The sequence below is a fragment of the Ascaphus truei genome, chromosome 1, assembly GCF_040206685.1.
Source record: "Ascaphus truei isolate aAscTru1 chromosome 1, aAscTru1.hap1, whole genome shotgun sequence".
In the NCBI taxonomy this organism is placed as follows: domain Eukaryota; kingdom Metazoa; phylum Chordata; class Amphibia; order Anura; family Ascaphidae; genus Ascaphus; species Ascaphus truei.
In genome coordinates this window covers 480,073,831-480,096,050 of record NC_134483.1, presented here as the reverse complement: position 1 = coordinate 480,096,050, position 22,220 = coordinate 480,073,831, and the positions used below count along the sequence as shown (strand labels likewise).

Below are 22,220 nucleotides of genomic sequence, written 5' to 3'. Positions count from 1 at the left end.
AATCTGGATGGGGACAAATACTCTGCAGACGTTTTTGTCTGATCCAATTCATCTGGCGCCCAACGTGGGGCTCTGGGTTGTGAACCAACAGACAGCCGTGAACAGATGGACCGAGGTGGACCAAATGCGGACGCGGCATGAGACTGATCACCTCTGGAGTACGGTAAGATAACATTTATTATCTACCGATACGCACTGTCTCCGCTGTTGGTATATTTCTATGTCTCCTACGGCTCTCCGAAGGTCACCTAAGACAGGTAAATATCTTGCCCGGAGCCTGTTTTAAACTCGAACCTGTTACCTAGACTATCTGTCACCCGGTATATGTTTATACGTGTTAGTCGGTGCCGCAAGTGGGAGCCCGAAGTGGAGTGGGATAATTGCCGGCCGACTAGGGGTCTTGTTATTGTATGTTGTAAACTTGGTGAAAGGAGGGGAATGGGGAAGTAAGGAAAAGTCGGTTCAGAGAGGAACACGGGGATCCCGGTAGTGACTGCGCGGTGTGCGCGTTGCGGAGGGAGGGGTGTTGAGGTGCGTGTTACGGTTGGTAACAGCGCGGAATCCTGCCGACTGATTCCTGAACAACCTTTTCCTCTCTCTCGTAATCAAGTGGTATGTCATGTCCAAAATGTGTTTGTGTATTAATGTTGAGATTTCATGAGGACGGGTGGGGATTGTTGAGAGTATATAGCCCACAGGTACTTGGGCAACAACCCCTAGACGTTAAACTGCCCGAACTCCTGTTTTTTCAGCGTTAACGTACGCTTTGCAGTAAAAAAGAAAGTGAATAGGAAAGAAATAGCAAGTGAATTTGCCAATAGATAATCAAGGCATATGATGTGTTGAGGAAGTAGGTATTGAGGGTTATTTTTTTATGAAAGGTTTATATGCAGAAATTGGGATACAATTAGAGACTGTGAATATTGTTTGAAAGGGACAGAAAGTGTTATAAGTGGAAAAAAGGCAGGACATGTTGCCAGTAATTGCAGTGCAGCTTTAAGAGAGAGAAGAGAACGGAAAAGAATGGAAATAGCCCTGTAACTGGTAAATTTTTTTAAAAGGTTTGTTCGTACTGGCCATATGAATGGGTCTTTTAAACCAGAAAATATTCTTTTTCCTTCTGTTCTAATGGCAACTAGAAAAAGAATCAGAACAATAGCAGCACAGACCGCGCCAAAATCCCCCCTTTTACCTCCAAAGGAATGTGCAAAAGATACGGAAATTGCGCAGATGTTTAAATGAAAGACGGGTCTTTTTTCTGTGGGAGTGAGAAGCTCAGTGAGCGCCATCTCGTGTGTTTATGAATCCCACAGGGAAACACACCTTACGTTAAAATTTGGGTCAAAAGAATTCTGTTGAGGGACAGAAGGGTCCCGTTGCATTTATTTTCACCATTGCCAGGACAGAAGTTAATATAATAACAAGTGAAAAAGAAAGCAAGTAGCCTGTTTAAAGTATGTGGAATAACTGCAGCAAAAGGCAGGTTACAGCCAGAAGACGAAATATATTGAAAGAAAAGTGAGGAACTTTGAGTGATAACAACCTGCTGAAGACAGCGGAAGCCTGGTTTAATGTCACCAAGGCTGTCCACAGAGAAAAATGGACCGAGCAGGAGATAGAAAAGGGAGGGAAGGTTGTATTTCTTTATCACCCTTGCGGTGACTGTACAAGAAACCCCCCTGAAAATGACAAACCCCCACCCTATGCTGGTGCTGACCCACCCCCCTGGACATGTTTAAGGTGTGGCACCTGAAACCCCCAATGCAGGGAAGATTGTTATAATTGTGGTGAGCAGTGCCCCGGTGTGACTGATTCACCTGTACCCACTCCTTTGTTACCTTCGCTCCCAGCTCCAACAGCACCCCCACCTATACAACCCACTACCCCGCCCACGAATGACAAACTAACCTTGACTGCCCATGTAGCACAACTATATCCTGTGCTGCAGGCGGACGGTTCCTATTACACCCCGACTGCGCCCCTAATGCCCCTGATTCCAGTCCTTTCACCCCAAACAACCACTGCCCCAGCGGTAGGGATTCAAGTCTACCCTGACACAACAATAGCACACAGACCCAGCAGCAGTGTCCACTACAGTGCGCCCGATAGTTTTGACTCAGATGTTGAGTCACAGGCCGCTGCACAGGAGGCGAACATGACCTGGAAAACCAACCCCAGACCCCCCCCAGTACCCGACCGCGGCCCAAGGTTATATGGGCAGACACCCAAGCAAGTAGAAGGCGCCCCAATAATGTATGTCACCTTCACCCCCCCTCAAGCCTCCTCCCTGGTAACCACCCTACCAAACCCAGAGAAACAACCTATGCCCTTTTATCGTAGAGTGGCCCCGATTCAAAAAACGTACTCAGCAGCTCGACGGGATTTGGTTAGCTTATGCGAAATTAAGGCGGGGGAAGCATACTGGCCCATAATGGAAAAAAGCCTGACGGACGCTATGGTGACAGGTGATGATACATATGCCTCCGGGATGGACTTTTGTGACCAATTACGTGACTGGGCCAGGGAAAAGCTGGCTGACCAAGCCATCAATATACAGGATGTGACTCAGGAAAAAGGGGAATCAGTGGAGAAATTCAGATTGTCCCAGGTTTTTTCCGATTTAGGTTTTACCACCTACAACAAAGCCCATAGTCAGATGTTATCTGCTGCATTTGTAGCCGGACTCGAGGCACCCATTTGGAAAGTTTTAATTATGGCATGACCAGAATTCCGGGTACTCCCTCTAGATACGCTTTTGTTGGTAGCGAAGGGTCTTGAATCAAGCCAGGCCCTGAAGAAAACCACCCCTATAATGTTGGTGGAGAATGTCTCTGCCCCCCACTTATGGCCAAGGTTACAATCATGTGCAGTATGAGACACGACCACCTCCCACTTGTTTTAATTGCGGCCAGCCCAGCCATTTTAAAAGGAACTGCACGGCACCTAGACGCCCCCGCAGGAATCAATATAACCCCGGAAACAGTAATTCCCAGTGGAATCAGGGCAGGGATAACCGCTACCCCGATGATCAGCTACCTCCCTGTCAAATGCCCTTTCAGCCCACCAATCATGGTGGGGACCAGCCCCGCTAGGAATCCGGCCTGTGTCAACCCCCCTTCTAGCCGTAGCCGCCCGGGAAGGAGAAGGTCCCCTAGCCCAGGTTATAATACCCACTAAAGATAGCACAAGCTGATGCTATCACGAAACATGTTAAGGCTCTTCTTGCAAATGGCACATTAATACCTTGCACCTCACCCTGCAATACCCCTCTTTTCCCTGTGAAGAAACGCACCGCGAAGGGTGAACCTGATAAGTATAGAATGGTTCAAGATCTTCGAGCAGTAAATGATGCAACCATTGTACGATGTCTTAACAACAAATCCCTTCCAGATGACCCCAGAGGCTTCCAAGAATTTCACTATTCTCAAACAGGTAATATCTTCGGCCCCTGCCTTGGGCCTCCCAGACTATGATTTACCCTTCAAGCTTTTCGTATCAGAACGAAATGGACATGCAACTGGAGTGTTAACACAGCCACATGCTGGCCGATGTCGACCTATTGGTTATTACTCCAGGCGTCTCGATGCTGTGGCTCGTGGTGGACCATCCTGTCTTCGTGCTGTCTTTGCTGCTCAAACACTGCTGGATAAAACTTCGGACATTGTTCTAGGGCATGACCTCATTCTCCTGGCACCACATGACATTGCTGCTATTCCAATCAGACACAGCCAAGACATCTGTCCGCTGCCAGACACCTCAGGTTACAATGCTCGCTTCTCATTCCAGACAATGTCACCCTTCTCCGGTGAAAAGTGCTTAACCCCTCCACTCTTCTTCCACTTCCCGAGGGGGGAGATGTGCAGGGACACGAACAAGAACAAAGCACAGCTGGAGCCGACCTACCCCATGATTGCTTCGAACTCATGAAGCTAGAAACAGCTCATCTGCCCATGGTGAGTGAAACGCCGATACAGAACCCAGATCTAATCCTGTTTGTGGATGGTTCTCGATATGCTGATCAACAAGGCACCTACCATACGGGTTATGCTGTCACCACAGACTCTGTGGTCCTACTGGCAAGCACACTACCGTCAACAGCATCTGCACAAGAAGCCGAACTACAAGCTCTCACTGCAGCGTGTAAACTGGCAGAAGGACAAACGGCGAATATCTACACTGACTCTAGATATACCTTTGGTGTAGCACACGATTTTGGCGTCATTTGGCAAACCAGGGGATTTCTGACAGCAGTAGGAACACCAGTGAAACACAGCTCAGCCATACAAGCTCTGATGGACGCCCTACTCCTTCCAAGCCATGTGGCCATCCTAAAGGTAAAAGCCAATGGGAAACTGAACACAGAAGAAGCCAGAGGAAACCATGTTGCGGCAAAAACAAGCTGCCAGCAGGATACAAGAAGTAGAAGATCGAGTGGACACGACAAGGATGGTTCCGTTAATGCAGAACCTCCCAGTAAATCGAGAATATCTGAAGAAGTTGCAAGAATCTGCAACAAAGGAAGAAAAGGAAATCTGGAAGAAAAGAGGTGCATCGCCCCAAGAAGGAATTTACGAGTACAAGAAGAAACTTTGTCTGCCACGGGCACTGTATCCTGCTGTGGTACAATGGGCACATGGAGCAGCACATCTCTCGAAGACTCTTATGAATGCACTGATCGACAAATACTATGTGGCGCCTGGAATTACCCCAATGACTAGTAATTTCTGCAAATCATGTACAATTTGTGCAAAGTGTAACCCAGGACGTGTGGGAAAACCACCGCAGAAACACCTTGCAAGGCCCTTATACCCTTTCCAGCGTATCCAGATTGACCATATTCAGATGCCAAAGTCAGGCCGTTTTGAATATGCGTTAGTAATTGTAGATATGTTTTCAGGATGGCCAGAAGCCTATCCTGTCACCAATCTCACTGCGAAAACAACAGCAAAAAAACTCCTGACAGAGGTGGTTTGTAGATATGGGGTACCTGAAGTAATAGAAAGCGACCAAGGCCCCGCTTTCACTGCTACGCTAGCTTAAGAAATTTGGTCCGCGCTAGGGACAACCCTTGATTTCCACACCCCATACCATCCCCAGAGTAGCGGAAAGGTAGAAAGAATGAATGGCACACTGAAAACTAGAATGTTGAAAATGGCCCAGGAAACAAATATGCCCTGGCCAGATAGTCTACCCATTGCTTTGTTCAGTGTTCGATGCACCCCACGAGGGGAACATGCTCTATCCCCATTTGAGATACTGTTTGGTACTGCCCCCAAACTTGGTTGTTACTACCCACAGCAGTTACAAATGCAGTCTGATGTTTTGACCAAATATGTAACTGCCCTAGCACAAGAACTAACCAATATACATGGTCGAGTGTTTTCTTCCATTCCAGATCCAAATCTAGATACCGGGACTCACAGACTCGTGCCCGGAGACTGGGTACTCGTGAAGAAATTTGTAAGGAAACACTCCCTAGAGCCCAGATATGATGGTCCTTTCCAAGTTCTGTTGACCACAGCCACATCAGTCAGACTAGCTGGCAAGAACACCTGGATACACGCCTCTCATTGCAAGAAGGTTCCAGCTCCCAACGAGGACACCTCAGAAGGAAAATGATTCTATATATCTTTTGCTTGTTGGGTTTGGGGGGGGGGCACAAAAGTTTGCTATCACCCAACATGAAGGGGTAGTCACGTTATGGTATAATTCATCCAATACTCATGTAGCTACCTTCTCCTTTGATTATTGTAATATTGTCAGCTGCCCCTCAATGCATTGGCAGTGTAATATGTACTGAGACACTCCAAACTCTAGGGCTACATATATATATATCACAGACAGTTATTGGGGACAGGAATGTGATTACTGGGGAGCAGTAGAATGGAACACGGGAGCAGATTGGGGATACCGACCACAAAATGGTCTAGCAAGGAAAGACAGGATGGCAAAAGATTCTCGCCCAAATAGGCATCACAATAGTTATTATTTTTGTCTTGCTTGTGATTATTGTCTGTTGTGTTCTCCCATGTTTTAAAAAAGCTTATGATCAAAGCTGTTGACAATAGCACTCCTACCTTTTTTTTCTGCAGTCAGACAATAGTACACCATCCTCGGAAGATGGTCCATTTACCCCGTTACGGTCCCTCCCAGTTAAGTACAATAGTATAAACTAATAGGGACAGCATCTGACTTCCTTATGTGCAAAGTCTGTGGCAAGGGGGGTCATGGACAAGCCATGACTCGTCTAACTAACAGCACAAAAGAGTTCCCAGTCACATCTGGACAGATGAGTTAGTATACATCTAGGGACAGACTCAGAAATAGACATTTCAAGGGGGGATTGTGATGGATTGGATAAAATGCCTATTTCTTCATCTGTAATACCAGCTATGTTCCTTACTCAAAATGGCTACCACAGCTACCCCTCCCATCAAGTATGGAAAATGGCACCCAAACCAAAAGCTGATGTGTCCACTGAAACTACAATAACAAGACCATACAAGGACATGACCTAACAAAAATCAACGAGACACTGACCTGTGCATTGGCACACAACCTTTAGACCTCAGAGAGCTCCTTTTGCATACAATCTCTCCCCTTAGCCCCTATATAAAAAACGCGGGCTGTAGCAATAAAGAGAAGCATTATCATTCTGAACTTTGTGTCAGTGTTATTTTTCTCAGTGCACAACCTACGTAGGAAACCAATCTGGACGGGGACAGATACTCTGCAGACGTTTTTGTCTGATCCAATTCACCTGCACATTGTGACCTTAGGCAAGTCACTTTATCTCCCCATGCCTTTGGCACCAAAAACATAGATTGTAAGCTCCGCAGGGCCCTGTGCCTGCAAAATATCTCTGTAAAGCGCTATGTAAAACTAGCAGCGCTGTACAAGAACATATTAATAAATGCTTTTAAAAGCAGTATATATTTTAATAAATGAAACCTTAGAAGATAAAAGAGCTAAAAAAAAAAAGAGCCCTAGGGGCTAATTTTGTAAAGTGTGATAGGACAGATGATGTGCTATCGCATGAAATGTCCCATTGACTTTAATGTGGCATTTCATGCGATAGCACGTCATCTGCACTTATCACACCTTACAGAATAAACCCTTTAATGTTAATGCATCTGGATGGTCAGAATTCAATAATTAGTAATAGTGACAAGAGACCCTGGCAATGCTGCAACTGGACGTACCTCTTATGTGTGATCCCCGGTACTCCTACCTGCACCACATTATGCTGTTGATCACATCACCACAGGCAGTCTCAGCGGTGAGTGCGATGTGGTTAGGAGGGCTGGGGGTCATGAGTAGGAGCTTCGTTCAGCTACAGTAGTGCCGACATATGCGTGTCCTGCACCCTCAACAGATTGTATGCTCTCATACTCTTTTTGGCCCTCACTGAGCTATAGTATCTTTTGAGTAGTACTAATTACTTCATTCTGGCCACCCTGATGCAATACTGTACAATTACTGCACGATATTGGGTTCTGTGTTATTTGGGTTTTTACCTTTAAAGGTTTCATTCATCATATATACTGTAGCACCAGATGGGAGTCTGGACATAGTAACCATTGTGATGAGACTTTTTAATTACTTTTGTACTATATATACTTATGTTAACCCTTGTTTGTGCTTTTTTAATTTTTTATTCATTAAGGTGTTACATTATTTTTTATATTTGTTATATGTTAATGATTTTTTTTCTTCAGTGTGTTTCTTTTTAATTTGTCACAAATACTGTAAGATTTTCTTTAACCATTATGATTGCTTTTACACACTTTCACACAATATACTTTTAAACATTATATATCTCTTCCGCACTGTTACTATGTTACTTCTATACTGTATTTGTTGTTTATACAGTAGGTTTTAATAAAGTGCATATTTCCAAATAAATACTTTTTAACCTTTTCATCCAAAAATAATCTATGTTTAATTTTGGAAAGTGTGCATTCATTTTAACATATTATGAAGTCATTTAAATAAATAAAACCTAAAATAAAATAAAACTTTATTAATAATAATAATAATAAAAAACTAAAAAGGTTGCTTTGAAGGATAACTGGAAGAGAGAGAGAAAGTTTCATTGTGTGTCTTTTTCAGTGTATTAAGATACAGATAGTAGCTTAAACGTTTACTTTGGTTTCACCTGCTTGCAGTTTGGTTAGTATAAATACTGTAGGCAGAGTTACGATAGGAGAGTTAGGGTGAGTTATCCAGCACATATTGTATTACATTTTGAGTGCTATTTTCTTGAGTTAATAACCTGCCAGGTCAAAAGTGGAGAATACTTTCTTCGCCAACAACTTGCGTCAGATGCAATAAACATGATTAGCAAATGTCTTACAATTAGTGCAACGGGCACAAAAACATATGGAACTTTTCTTTGTGTCAATACACATACGTCAATAACTGTGGTCATCATTCTTGTGAGTCATATTTTGTGCTTTGATCCTATTGATTTGTGTTATATAATACATTGGCTGGACACATATTTCTTATATTTAATATATTCCATTTAGCCAAGCCACATTCCATGGGATATCTCATAATAATTGTAAACACTTCTCCTAAAAATAGGCTTCTATTGTGATATAAAGTAAGTGGCTGCAAATATGACTGCTTAGCTACACATTTTTTTTAAGTTAGTTATTCTCAGATGAAACAGTCTGCAAGTTATATTAACATTAAAGCAGCAGTACAGGTTTCATTGACTGTTTTTTTTGTTTGTTTGTTTTTTAATTACAGGATTGAAACAAGGGGACTCCAGTGATGAACGGTGTTAATTTCAGCTCCAGGGACCGGCTGATTACCTCCTTAGCTGTACCGGTATCAATGCAGCTAGAGAACTGTGTGCCTAACAAAATGGCAGTGTTTAAATGTCCCATACCACACGGGCTAATGGGAAGCCCTGACGTTGTTCGGTGCAGCTTCTTATTGATCCACATGACCGGGACATTTAAACTCCGCAGAGACAACGGCACCACTACGGAGGTAAGAATCTCTGGAAGCAGCACGTCTCTGGAACTGAAATGAACACAAATCAGCTCCGGAGACCCCCTGCTTCATTCATGTAATAAATGTAGTATATAACATTGATGTAGATCCTCAGAAGTGCGCTAATTTCGTGCAAATATCGTAGCAATTTCGAAATTGGTAACAGACCTTAATTTCTTACTTATTAATGGGCATCCTCAAAGGTACAGTAATTATATGCAAAAGAACTGTTAGCAAAACGACCAACGTAACACGGGAGTGGGATTACCGTAGCCTAAAAATATACACTGCACATGCACATTGGAAAAGAACTGTCTTAGGGCACGTTACGTATTAGTGTGACCTTAATACGGCGCCCATAAGTATGTTACAATTTTAAATGTAAACACTTGCCTAACAGCCAATTTCTTACTGCTAAACAGCAGGGACGGCTGCCCAGGCTTCTACTGCCACTGCTGGGGCTACTACTACTGTATAGCTGCTTGAGTAGGTAGAATCCACAGCCAAACATTTTACGATGAGGAGCTGGAGATCCTCAGTAAAGGAGTTGTAGCTCCAAATTATTGGGGAGTATATCCCAGAAAACAATGACTGCAGAAAAGCAGCATATTTGGTGCACATTCTGCAGTGCATTAATGCTCTGAGCAATACTGTCCTTACCAGTGAGATGCTGATCATGGGCAGACAGTAAGGCTAAAGTTAAAAAGAAATTGGCTGATTATGCTGCTGCGACCAAGAGGACAGGAGGAGGCTCACATGAGTCCATGCACATGACCTGGATGGAGGAGCGGGTCAGCTCAGCAATCTCCCGCTCACAGGTAGTGGAACTACCTGGCTTTGTGGACTCAGGGAACCATGAGAGACCTTGTAAGGGACAATACAGTACATTTAAAACACACTATACATCAATCTCATGTATACATGTCACTTAAGACACATCCTTGAACATCCAAATAAACATTACCATCTTATTTGCAGTTCACTCACAAATAAAGGTGAGGAGTACTTACGGTAGCTAAATAACGTATGTGACATGCTTACACGTGTGCCTATATCAACCCTAATAATGGAGATGTAGCAGGAATTAATGAACATCCAAAGGGCCAGATTCCTTGACTTAGTGGGGCACCTTGCACATCTAGAGTTCAGGGCCGCCATTAATGCCCACATGAAGGAGAAAACTTGGAAACAAGCTGCTCCTAGGCAAGGTCACCTAATTATCAAGGATATAAGGCTGCACACAACTGTGGTAACTATGAGAATTACCCAGTGAATGGGATCAATGAATATCCAGACCTGGGCAATGTACTGTAGGAGAGTATTAATACTGCTATACCAACACCACCAGTCAAATAGGTTGAGTCACTGGCAACATAAGGGGTAACCCCAATAGTTGATACCACCCCTTCTGATCTCTCTTCCGAGGAGATGGCTACAGCCGTGTTGCCAATAGCTGTTCACTGTGGAAAACCCGTACCAGTGGGTCAAGTGCAAGATGCAGTGCCTGTTATATAATATTCAACAAACATAACTATATACATATCTTAAATTATTATATTTATTTTTTTATAAAAATTGCTGGAACTGTATATATTTAAATATTATTTTAGTTACTTCTGTCTTCTTGAAAATAATTTTCTCATACTGTATGTACATTCTTTCTGGTAATCTCATACTTTGTTCCATAAATTAGATATAGAGTAGTAGGTCACATAAACATACATAACATTCACTTTCATCATCAAACAATTTATTACACTTAATCCCCCTCCCAAAAAAAAATAATAATATTAATTGGTTGTTTTTCAGCCATTTGTATGTTCCATAATATATCTGTTAGTATAACATGTCATTAAATGGTTAATTCCAACACTCACTCCATTCACATGAGTACCACTTAAAACCTTCTCTTCTCCGTTGAAGGCTATTTATAGACATAACACTTGGACATTAAGGGCAGCTTTCAGCAGGTGCTAATTAGCTTGTGTTATTTGCATAAGGCTAACTGTACCAGAGGTCAGAGTAGGTGCTCATAACCATCTTATTTGCATATGAAGAAGCCTAATGTCAATTAAAATGTAAGGTTCCGGTGACCCCACAGCAACCATCATAGTGAGGCAGTTTTGCAGGAGGGCTGTGAAACAAGCACAGAGACAGTGAGGGGAAAGACTCTGCTAGCAGCCTCCTCATGCACACATTGCTGGCACCACACACTGTTGACAAATAACTATTAAGAAAAAAGAAGAGAGAACCACATTAAACATGGCTGTGATATACTGGAGCTCCACTGACAGCCGTGCAATCCAGAGATTAGGAACATAAGAACATAGAAATATCTCTGTGAATTAAACAAGTGTGACACCTGTCCAAACCTCCGAACAAACAATGGTGGCGAAAGCAAGATGCGCGACCGCACAAGAAGCATCCAGCTTCTTCAAGAAGCCAACACTGGCTGATGCAGCTGCTAAACAAGATGGCGGCTCCCCATGGGACCTGCGAGACCGGGAGCCAGACGGGGAGGGAGGACAACCCCTGACAAGGCAAGATATGCTTAGCCTAATGCAGGACCTTAAAGCAGAATTAAGATAGACTTTCCACACTGAGCTTGACAGATCTATGGAGAAATTTAAGACAGACCTTACAGCATTGGAGGAAAAAACTGATGCTGTGGAACACAGTTTAGAAAAAGTACATGAATTCCAGACGGGGGCCGAACAGCCAAAAATAGCGAATACGTAATAATCTACGTATTAAAAATATTCCGGAAGAAATAGACACAGTTAAACTGGAGGCATATTTAACCAGCTTATTTCAAATGTTTCTACAAGAAATGGACGACGACCATTTGGCTATGGACAGAGCACATAGGGCGTTAAAATCAAGGTATGCTGACCCTTCCAAACCAAGGGACATAGTGGTCAGGCTTCACTACTATAAATCCAAAGAGGCCATTTTAAAAACTGCAAGAGAGGCCTCACTGGTAAGAATGCATCCTACAAATCTTTTCAGACCTGGCACCAGCTACTCCAGAAAATGCGGAATCTCGTCGACATTACCTCCATTTTGAGAAAACATCAAATAAGATATAGATGGGGATTCCCTGGCCGGGTGATAGTCACGCAAAATGGACAATCCAAATCCGCAGCGACCAACAATGAGGGCAAAGCTCTATTATAACATCTGGTCTTGCAAGGCCAGGATCCAAGTGAGTGCACTCAACCATAAACCCCGGATCGTGGTAGACCTCGACCGTCAGACTGGTTTACGGTTGCCAGAGACAAGCAGACACACAACCAAGCAAGATCGACTCCTCCTGAATTGAGTAAAGTTTCTTATTCTTATTCTTAAAAGTCTCACATTAACCATGTGGGATTGTTTTTCACATGCTAAAGGCTGTGAGCCTATTAAGTTTCCCCCTTTTTTTTTTAGTTTAAGGGTTTTTTGACTCTTAGATGCTCCAAATGTTGGTAATGTTGAATGTTAAGAAGTTAAAAAGTTTATAAGTTTGCAATGTTACTTAACATGATAGTTCTATGTTTGAAGGTGCCCTCATATAGCTGTTGGATGAGCTGAAGATTTTAGAGTACTGAACACAGCCAGATGGATCAAAAAGAGGTATACAATGTCACTCCTAAAAACAGGTACAGAGTGCAGAAAGTAAAAGGTCAATTCATCCAGAACACAAACATATCTGTCTAGAAGGCCACGGCCAGAGACAGAGCAGGGTAGAGAGTAGAATGTTGTGACTGACCTACCCGACGCAGCTGAACCTATAGCCCCCGATCTTAGCCTCATACCCAATTTCCCTTTCCCCCTATGAGGCTAGCAACCCTGGACCAGTTCTACTAATTGTAAGTCTAGGAATTCCCTCCACCCCCTTACTCCTAAGTCATCCTCTGCAATATTGCTCAAGGTCTGAAAACTTAAACAACACTTTCACATTCCTGAACCACCAAGTTGAATGGGGCTGAAAATGATATCCCAAAAGGTTAGCGGCTTGAATACCCCTCAAAAGCGTAGATTGGTAATTGCAGAAATTACTAGATCAGATGTTGAGGTTGCCATGCTGCAAGAAACCCATATGTTACCTAAAGACCAAAAATGATTAGCAAGTAAATATTTTCCCTCGATATTCCAAGCTTCAGCCAGAACAAAAAAGAGTGGGATAGCGATACTACTACATAAAAAACTAAATTTCCAACCATATAAGATTGAAGTGGCTAGGGAAGGCTGGTTTGTCATGGTTACAGGTCTACTAAACCTGGTACAGGTTACTCTAGTTAATGTCTACGCCCCTTATACTGACCAACTCACATTTTTCAAGGAGGTACTGTAATGGTCAAAATTGACAAATTCCAAAAAGGAAAATTAATAATGACAGGAGACTTCAATTTGCCTCAACCCCAAAATAGACAAAACAGGCCCAGTAACACTCTCTTTAACAAACAAGAATCTTAGAAAGCTATTTAAAGATTTTTCTCTCCTAGACTCCTGGAGAATCCTCAACCCTGAGGTAAAGGATTACCATTTCTTTTCTAAAGTCCATGGGACATTTTCCAGAATAGACTATGTACAGCAGAAGTCTTTGCACTCAACTTAAAGTCTCTTGTGTGCTTCCTCAATTTTCAACGTTTACTATCATCTTTATATTATTATATCACTACTTTGGGGTCCCAAGAAAAGGCTAGATATATGCTGGCTTGGGAGAACTAATTAGGCGAAGAACTCGATTGAGAGGACTGGCAAGACATCTGTGAAGCAGTGGCCAAAGGTTCCACCACTACTTTAATAAAAGAAAATGCATATAAATTACTTTATATATGGTACAAAACCCTGACTATTCTAAATCTAATAGACCCAAATATCTCCCCACTATGTTGGAGAGGTTGCGGTCGGAGAGGATCCCTGTCTCAAATCTGTCTGGACTGCCCTCAGATGCAGCCCCTATGGGTGAATATATTTAAGTTTATTCTGGAAACTACTGGGGTCAAAGTACTCAAAGATGCATGGTTTCTACTCCTAAACAAGCCACTAGAAGGTGTGAACAAAACTGATTTAAAACTAATAGTACACATACTCAATGAACCAGATGTCTAGTCACTAGATGCTGGAGGCAGACCACCTACAGAAAGATCAGGAACAAAATATCCCATGTCATGTTCATGGAGAATTTGATGAGTTATCCAGAAGACACTTTGACTAGATTCCAGAAAGTCTTGGAGCCCCTTCTATCATGTTACATATGTATTTCAATAAATAAAGATAAGAACAGTGAAATATGGTCTCTATATATGTTTAATATTTTGATGGATTGTTAGAGATGGTACGAATAAGTGAGAAGGTAGAAGACTATGTACACTGAAGTGTTATATTGAAAATGTTGTCTATGCAAATGCGGTGACATCCCCCCTTCCCTCCCCCCCCTTTCTCCCCCCCTTCCCTTTCTCCCCCTTTCCCCACTCCCCCCATCTTTCTTCATTTTCTGTTTTCATAGTGTTTCCAACTATCGTAATATGGATGCTCAATTTTATTGGTCTGTGTTAAACGATATTCAAAGATGAAAATATATTCTGTTAAAATTGAAAACCATATGAAATTACAAATAAAGAGATATTAAAAAAAATGTAAGGTTGCCTTATGTTTAAGGAAAATGGCTGAATAACATAGCATTAAGCAGCTTTGAGGATATGCGTTACGGATTTGGTTACATTAAAATGAGATAACATAACATTAAAACAAATAGCGCACTTCTGAGGATCTACCCATTGTTCCCCAAAATAACACAAAGTTTCCATAGAATTGAATGCCAATGTGGGCACAGTACTGTATCATAATAGATCCCACTAGTGGGAATGAGGAAGCCTTCTGCATCTGCATTAATAATGTAAACTTAAAAGTAAGTTATAAACAACATACTGAGTTGACTTATCATATCAGCTGTGCAAAATGGTTTTACAAGTAGGTATGCAGCTCCAGGGTCAGAGAGCAAGCCCCACTCAAGTACTGTTTTCAATACTTTTTCCTTGTAGAGCATCGGACGTTCTGAGAACAAAATAAAAATGTACAGTAAAGTAAATGTACACTTATGTATATCACACATCATACAAATATTGATCACTTTAAGTTAACATTCCATACATTCATGTGTTACCCTACAAGCAATAAATATAACTTTATAATAAAAATGCAGTATTGCTACAGTTTTTAGTATCTCTTAATAGATAATAATAATAATAATAATAATAATATATTTGTTTCTTATAGAGTACTCTACGTGGAATTTTGCAGGCACAATAAGTAACCACCTGAAAAGCTTGCAATCTATTGATGTTGAATATTATCATTATTGTGGCTTGTACACTAGCATGAAAAGGGTTAATGCATTTGTATGATTTCCTCTCATCTGACTATATGCTATGTGATGCACCCGCCAGCAATTCAAGAAACGGCCCAGAAAACAAAAAATATATTTAGAGCGCGGAAGAAAAGTATTAGAAATTGGAAACAAAAGATCAGATTGGCATCCTTTTTAATCAGATTGGCAAATCATTCATGTATATTATTGTATTACTGCAAGTATATACTGTGGGTCTTTCTCGTATTGGCAGAGATAACTTCAATATTTAGTTACTGTATTCCCGCTTTTTAGCCGTACTGAGAAACTATATGGGAAGTTCCCATCATGACAAATATATTTTGACAAATATGTCTTATTGCGTGGCCAGGGAATATACTGTATGAAAGGCCTACTATAAATATAAGATTTCAATATTCAAGCAGAACTTAGTAATCGGTCTTTAACATTGTTAAGTCCTAAACTTTAGGGCACTCAGCAATATTACCATAAATATCCTTATAGCCTGTGGGGGTGGTTGTAAACCATCGACCAGGGCTTTTTAACATGATCAAAGGGCTTGGAGTGGCCCCTGGACTAAATGCTCCCACTAAGTTCACTGCCTGTCAATATTTTTTATTTCCGAACAAATTATATTATTTTAGTGTACTGTAGGTCATGCACAAACATGGTCATCCTTTATGACCTTACCAATCTAACTGGTATGCAAAAAAAATGGGATGTTTCTTTGAAGCATAGCAATGCAATATGTAGTATGGTTATCCAAATTGTGTCCAGAAGAACTCTGTTACATGGCAAATATACAGTGATTTACAGTGATTTTCTTTCTCCTTTAATTTTTTTTAACCATTAATACATTTACTATATGTTTGTGCCTTTAGTGAGAAAAAATGCACCATCAATTATGTTATCATAAATACTGCAAATAAAAATTGATGCTTTCTTACACTACTCTGAAAGTTGACAGGAGTAGAAGGAGGTGACTACAGCAACCGCGATGCAGTGGGGAGAGCATTATTTTCAATTTGACCTCCCGTAGTTTTAACCTTCCTGGTTATTATTCGGTGCGGTTTGAGACTGCATACGCTCGTGGTCACATGAATATTAAGTGCAGCTACATCTGTAATCTTAAAATAATAAAGATATTTATCATAACACATTGGCCATGATGAAGTGTGATATAATTCAAAATCACTGTTAAATAATCACAGTAATTTGGTAGTAGATTAGACGGACGTTTGGCACATGTGTAATGATCACAACATTCAAAATGAAAAATAATCTAGTAAAAACAATATTTGTATCAAATTAAATAATAAATAATACATACCAAGCTCTCCATTTTCAATTACTTCAAATGTAGTCCAAATCATTTCCTTTGTGGGAGTGATGTTTTTTATTCCAGCAGCACACATAGTCAGTTCCTCTGCTTCCATGGTAGATGATACCTATCACATACATCACTGGTAAGATATACTGTTGTGATAATTCACTTCACTATGTTTTTAACACAGCCTGTTTAGCCAAAAAGGAATTTGCTACTGAAGTGAAATATAAAAAACAAATTAATCTAATTCACAATTCTTTACGCCTCTGATATCGTGATTAGAGCTGTGGGAATTTATCTTATTGCGCTTTTCAATTTTTACATTTTGCACATTTTTCTCATGTTTTACTAATAAAACAGATGTTTTGCAACTTTTTTTCCCCTTTGCTGAAGAATAGAATGTCACAAATCTCACACCTTTGCTTTGTTTTTCATATCTGGAAACTAGGAGAAATTTGAGCAAATACAGTATGAGTAAATTTTATACGAACACAACATTTGGGAGATTTTTAATCCAGTGTTCAGAATTTTTTACTCTACAAAATTGACGAAACTCATTCGTGGCTATGAGTGATTATTTTATGCATCTGGAACTGATTTTTATTGTTAAAGAACAATTTTTTTAAAGCAGACTAATTCAAGATGACTAGTGTTAGCAAAAATAGAAAGCCAGAGAGGCGACTTCTACATTCCCTGGATCAGATGGCTCTTTAAACTCATATGTATAAATAATAAATGGTATTAGTAATAGAAAAAATAGTATAAAGTGCAATGTTAGTATAAGATAAAAAAATAAATACATAAACTGAGCAACAATATGAAAATGAGATAAGCAAATTTAGATTAAAAAAGTTATACTCGTGGCCTAGGCTGAGTATATATCTTATATCCAGAGTACTTACCTGAGGACTGTTTATTGGGAATTAGTTGCTTCACTATAGTACTTGTTACCATCTAGTAATATGTTTATTCTGTGTTATTTTCACATATATCTGCTTACATTGTATCACACAGGGATTGTGCTGTTCCAGCAGGTTTTTGTATAATAGACCGGCAGGTCTCAGTGGTGTGAGGCTAATTGTTTGCCTCTACACACTGTTATACAGTACATGTGTGTTTATTAAATGTCAAGATCTTTAGCAGCATTTTTTTACTCTATACTTATTTTGGTGCCAGTCATATTATATGTGATTTTGAGGATTGCAGGTTTGCTATTTATATGTTTTTGAGTGTTTTTTTTCTCGTGATGTGATTTACTTTTTCAGTATACCAGAGGGCTTTATAGGGTTTCTTTATATATATATATATATATATATATATATATATATATATATAGATAGATAGATAGATAGATATATATATTTATATCCTATATATATTGAAAAGAGAGGCGCACTCTCCTAGTGTAATATTGCTTGAACAATTTATTACACTAATAAAATCAGTTTGGGTTCAAATCACAAACATCGGCTGATAGCTCGCAGATTTGAGTGTAATACTCAGATAGTCTGTCCTGGGACCTCTTCTCTTTTCCCTGTACACACTTTCTCTAGGTGACCTAATCACATCTCTTTAGTATAAATATCACCTCTATGCTTACGACCCACAAATTTACTTTTCAACCCCTGACCTTGCACCTGCTGTACAGACCAAAGTTTCTGAATGTCTCTCTGCAATATCATCCTGGATGGGCCTTCGCCGACTTAAACTTAACATGGCAAAAACAGAGCTTCTCATACTTCCTCCCAAACCTGGCCTTAATTCCTCCTTCCACATTACTGTTGGAAGTACCATCATTCACCCGGTAGCCCAAGCATGCTGCCTAGGTGTCACACGACTCCTCTCTCACATTCTCCTCTCACATTCATACGCCCTATCCTCTGTTGCTCAACTGCTAAAACTCTGATTCAGGCCCTCATTCTCTCCCGTCTCGATTACTGTAACCTCCTGCTGTCCGGCCTTCCTACCTCTCACCTGTCTCCCCAACAATCTATCCTTAACACTGATACCAGAATCACTCTACCCTTTCCTAAATCTGTCTCCGCATCTGCCCTGCTGAAATCCCTCTCCTGGCTTCCTATCAAATCCTGCATCTCGCACTCAATTCTCCTCATCACTTTTAAAGTTTATACTCTTCTGTCCCTCCTTACATCTCAGCCCTAATTTCTAGCTATGCACCATCCCGACTCTTATGTTCAGCTCTATGCTTACGACCCACAAATTTACTTTTCAACCCCTGACCTTGCACCTGCTGTACAGACCAAAGTTTCTGAATGTCTCTGCAATATCATCCTGGATGGGCCTTCGCCGACTTAAACTTAACATGGCAAAAACAGAGCTTCTCATACTTCCTCCCAAACCTGGCCTTAATTCCTCCTTCCACATTACTGTTGGAAGTACCATCATTCACCCGGTAGCCCAAGCATGCTGCCTAGGTGTCACACGACTCCTCTCTCACATTCTCCTCTCACATTCATACGCCCTATCCTCTGTTGCTCAACTGCTAAAACTCTGATTCAGGCCCTCATTCTCTCCCGTCTCGATTACTGTAACCTCCTGCTGTCCGGCCTTCCTACCTCTCACCTGTCTCCCCTACAATCTATCCTTAACACTGATACCAGAATCACTCTACCCTTTCCTAAATCTGTCTCCGCATCTGCCCTGCTGAAATCCCTCTCCTGGCTTCCTATCAAATCCTGCATCTCGCACTCAATTCTCCTCATCACTTTTAAAGTTTATACTCTTCTGTCCCTCCTTACATCTCAGCCCTAATTTCTAGCTATGCACCATCCCGACTCTTATGTTCAGCTCAAGGATGTCTTCTCTCTACCCCCTTTGTATTTAAAGCCCTCTCCCGCCTTAAACCTTTCTCAATTACTGCCCCGCATCTCTGGAATGCCCTTCCCCTCAATACCTGACTAGCAACCTCTCTATCCTCCTTTAAGACCCACCTTAAGAAACACTTGCTTAAAGAAGCATATGAGTAGCACCGTAGATATTACTAAACACATGATACATAAAGCTTGGCCCCCTGCAGAAGCACTTACCCTAATGCCCTCTTATTGTCTCTGTACGTTCCTCCTACATAACAATTAGATTGTAAGCTCCTCGGAGCAGGGACTCCTCTTCCTAAATGTTACGTTTATGTCTCAAATACTTATTCCCATGACCCGTTGTCTGTATTTGTTATTTATATGATTGTCACGTGTATTACTATTGTGAAGCGCTATGTACATTAATGGCGCTATATAAATAAAGACATACATTACAATACAATACAACAATGGAGCAAACACATACATTCACCCTAACTATAAGGCTATAATAGATGTTGCCTTCTAACATGAACAGCGGAGCAAACACATACATTTACCCTAGATCTAAGGCTATACTATGGTAGGACAGGCAAGTAGATGTGAATCCCTGCAGAGTCCCTGAGGCTGAGTTGTGATTGTTCTAGTAGAATGCTGTTTCATCCGGTCGCCCGAATCACCCTAATCATAGGGATAATCAGTGTAAGGACAAGTAGGTGGGTGGGCATCTCTCTGATATCCCTACCAGTAATGGAGGTGTGCACTGTATATGTACAGGTGCGCCGACAAGTATTATAAAACTTACCTTAAACTTGCCTTGGAAAATCTGGGGCTATCACCAACAAGATCCAGGTACATGCTGGGTACATGCTGCAAACATATCAGTGACATTTCTGCAGAGACTAATGGCCCATCGAATTAACACAGCAGGGGTCCCTGGCAGTGCCATTCATATTGAATGGGACTGCCAGGTAGCCCCGCTGTTAATCCGATGGGCCATTAGTCTGTCTGCAGAAATGTTACTGAAATGTTGCAGCATGTACCCAGCATGTACCGAGGATGTACCCAGCATGTATCGGGGTCTTGTTGGTGATTGCCCCAGATTTGTTTTAGAATACTCGTCGGCACTACAGTATGTCTACATACAGTTGTAAAAACCTACTAATGTGGGTGAGAGAATGGTGAGTCTACCTATGGTAATGTACCCCAATGAAATTAGTTTAAACGCTAGTGAAAAAACAAAAAAGCGCCAGCATTGGAGACCGTGTATACTTAGCTTCCTGATTCGTTGTGTTCCGGTATGGACATGGCACTGATGTTAGTGACATCAGCGGGTAACCAACGTACGTTTCACTTAGGCTGTAGAGTCGCTTTCTCAAAGGTAAGTTCCTCCTCCCTGCAGTGAATGATTTAAATAGCTAACCGGATGAGAAAATGGTCCAATAGGCATTACCTACTGTATTTACTGAGCAGAGCCAAACAGGAGAAGCTCAGTGTGAATTACATGAGAGCCCCCTGGTAGCTACAGTGAAAAACACTTTGTATTGCCATAACATATATGAGCTGCAAATGCTTTACAGTAAAAAAAAATGGAGGGTGAACTTGTAAAAAGATAGATGCTATATCATAAATTGAGTTGTTAATGTAATGATATTTTGAAATGTGAGGCACCAATAAAATGATAGATAATGAACAACCAAATAAAGATGTAAAGAATGCAGTATGCAGTCTCTAAAGGTGTCAATATCTTTTCCTCTGCATCCTTCAATTTAACGACCTCTGTGCTGAGAGAGTGGACCTGTTCCTGGGAGACTCCCTGCTCTGTGATTAGATTATGAACCTATTTCTGAGAGACCTCATAGTAGTAGTGCTTCCAGTCAGCAAGCCTTTTGTCAGACTTTCTCTGCTTTTCAACTATGATGGCAAAAGCTGCTTAGGACTCCTCCATAGACTGTTACGCCGGTGCTTGCCGCAGACCAGACCCGTCCCCTGAGCTGAAGGGGAAAGTGGTAATACACGCACCCGCAGCAAAGAGAGCGTGTCCGGAGTGTGGTATAAAGTGTCGCCAGGCCAGGTGTAGTAATGTAGACAATACTTGCCGGTACCGGTTGTAGAGATAGAGTGAAGAATGCCTTGCCCAGGTCAGGGAGTGGAGAGCGGAGATAGATTGAAGTCCAAGCCGTGTTCAAGGGGTTACCAGGGTGAGCGTTGTCCAAGCAGTGCCGAGATCGAGAGCCAGAGGGGTAGTCGTATGAGCCGTGTCAGAACCTGTGAAAACACTAAGAGAATCCTGAAGTACTTCCATACAGAGACTATGTCGAGCAAAGACTGAGAGTAGAGAGGAGCTAGATAAGGCAGGGAAGTGCAATCAGGAACGGAGGCGGGACAGGAAGAGCTACAGGGAGACACGCCAGATTGGTGCAGGCATAACAAGCCAGGTGAGTCTTGTTGGTAACCTGAGTATGCCCATGTGGTGTACGTGGGCGGAGCCTGAGGTCCGGGAGACAGGAAGAAGAGTGTGCAGAATGAGCGCGCTCCATAATGCGTGTACGCGCGTGGACCGTGCCAGAGGGTGGTGCAGATATGCGCGCGGGAGGGCGTGGGCGCGCCCGGTGCTGAGCAGAGAAATCGCCGAGGGGAGTGATCCCGCGACGGCGGCAGGGTCAGGGAGCCATGGAGGCCAGAAAGGCAGGATTGTGTTGGGTGTCCAGGGACTCCC

At 41.7% G+C, this 22,220-nt stretch overlaps 1 protein-coding gene across 2 annotated transcripts in view; it reads right to left on the bottom strand.

Annotated features, from left to right (window-relative positions):
• Positions 1-22,220, bottom strand: part of ARAP2 (ArfGAP with RhoGAP domain, ankyrin repeat and PH domain 2) — a 406,381-nt gene that overhangs the window by 80,597 nt on the left and 303,564 nt on the right. For both annotated transcript variants that reach the window (XM_075568062.1, XM_075568070.1), the window contains exons 26-27: positions 16,692-16,809; positions 14,923-15,048 (exon numbers count right to left, since the gene is read on the bottom strand). In XM_075568062.1, the coding sequence (XP_075424177.1) occupies positions 14,923-15,048; positions 16,692-16,809 (244 nt within the window). The remainder of the gene's footprint in view (positions 1-14,922; positions 15,049-16,691; positions 16,810-22,220) is intronic.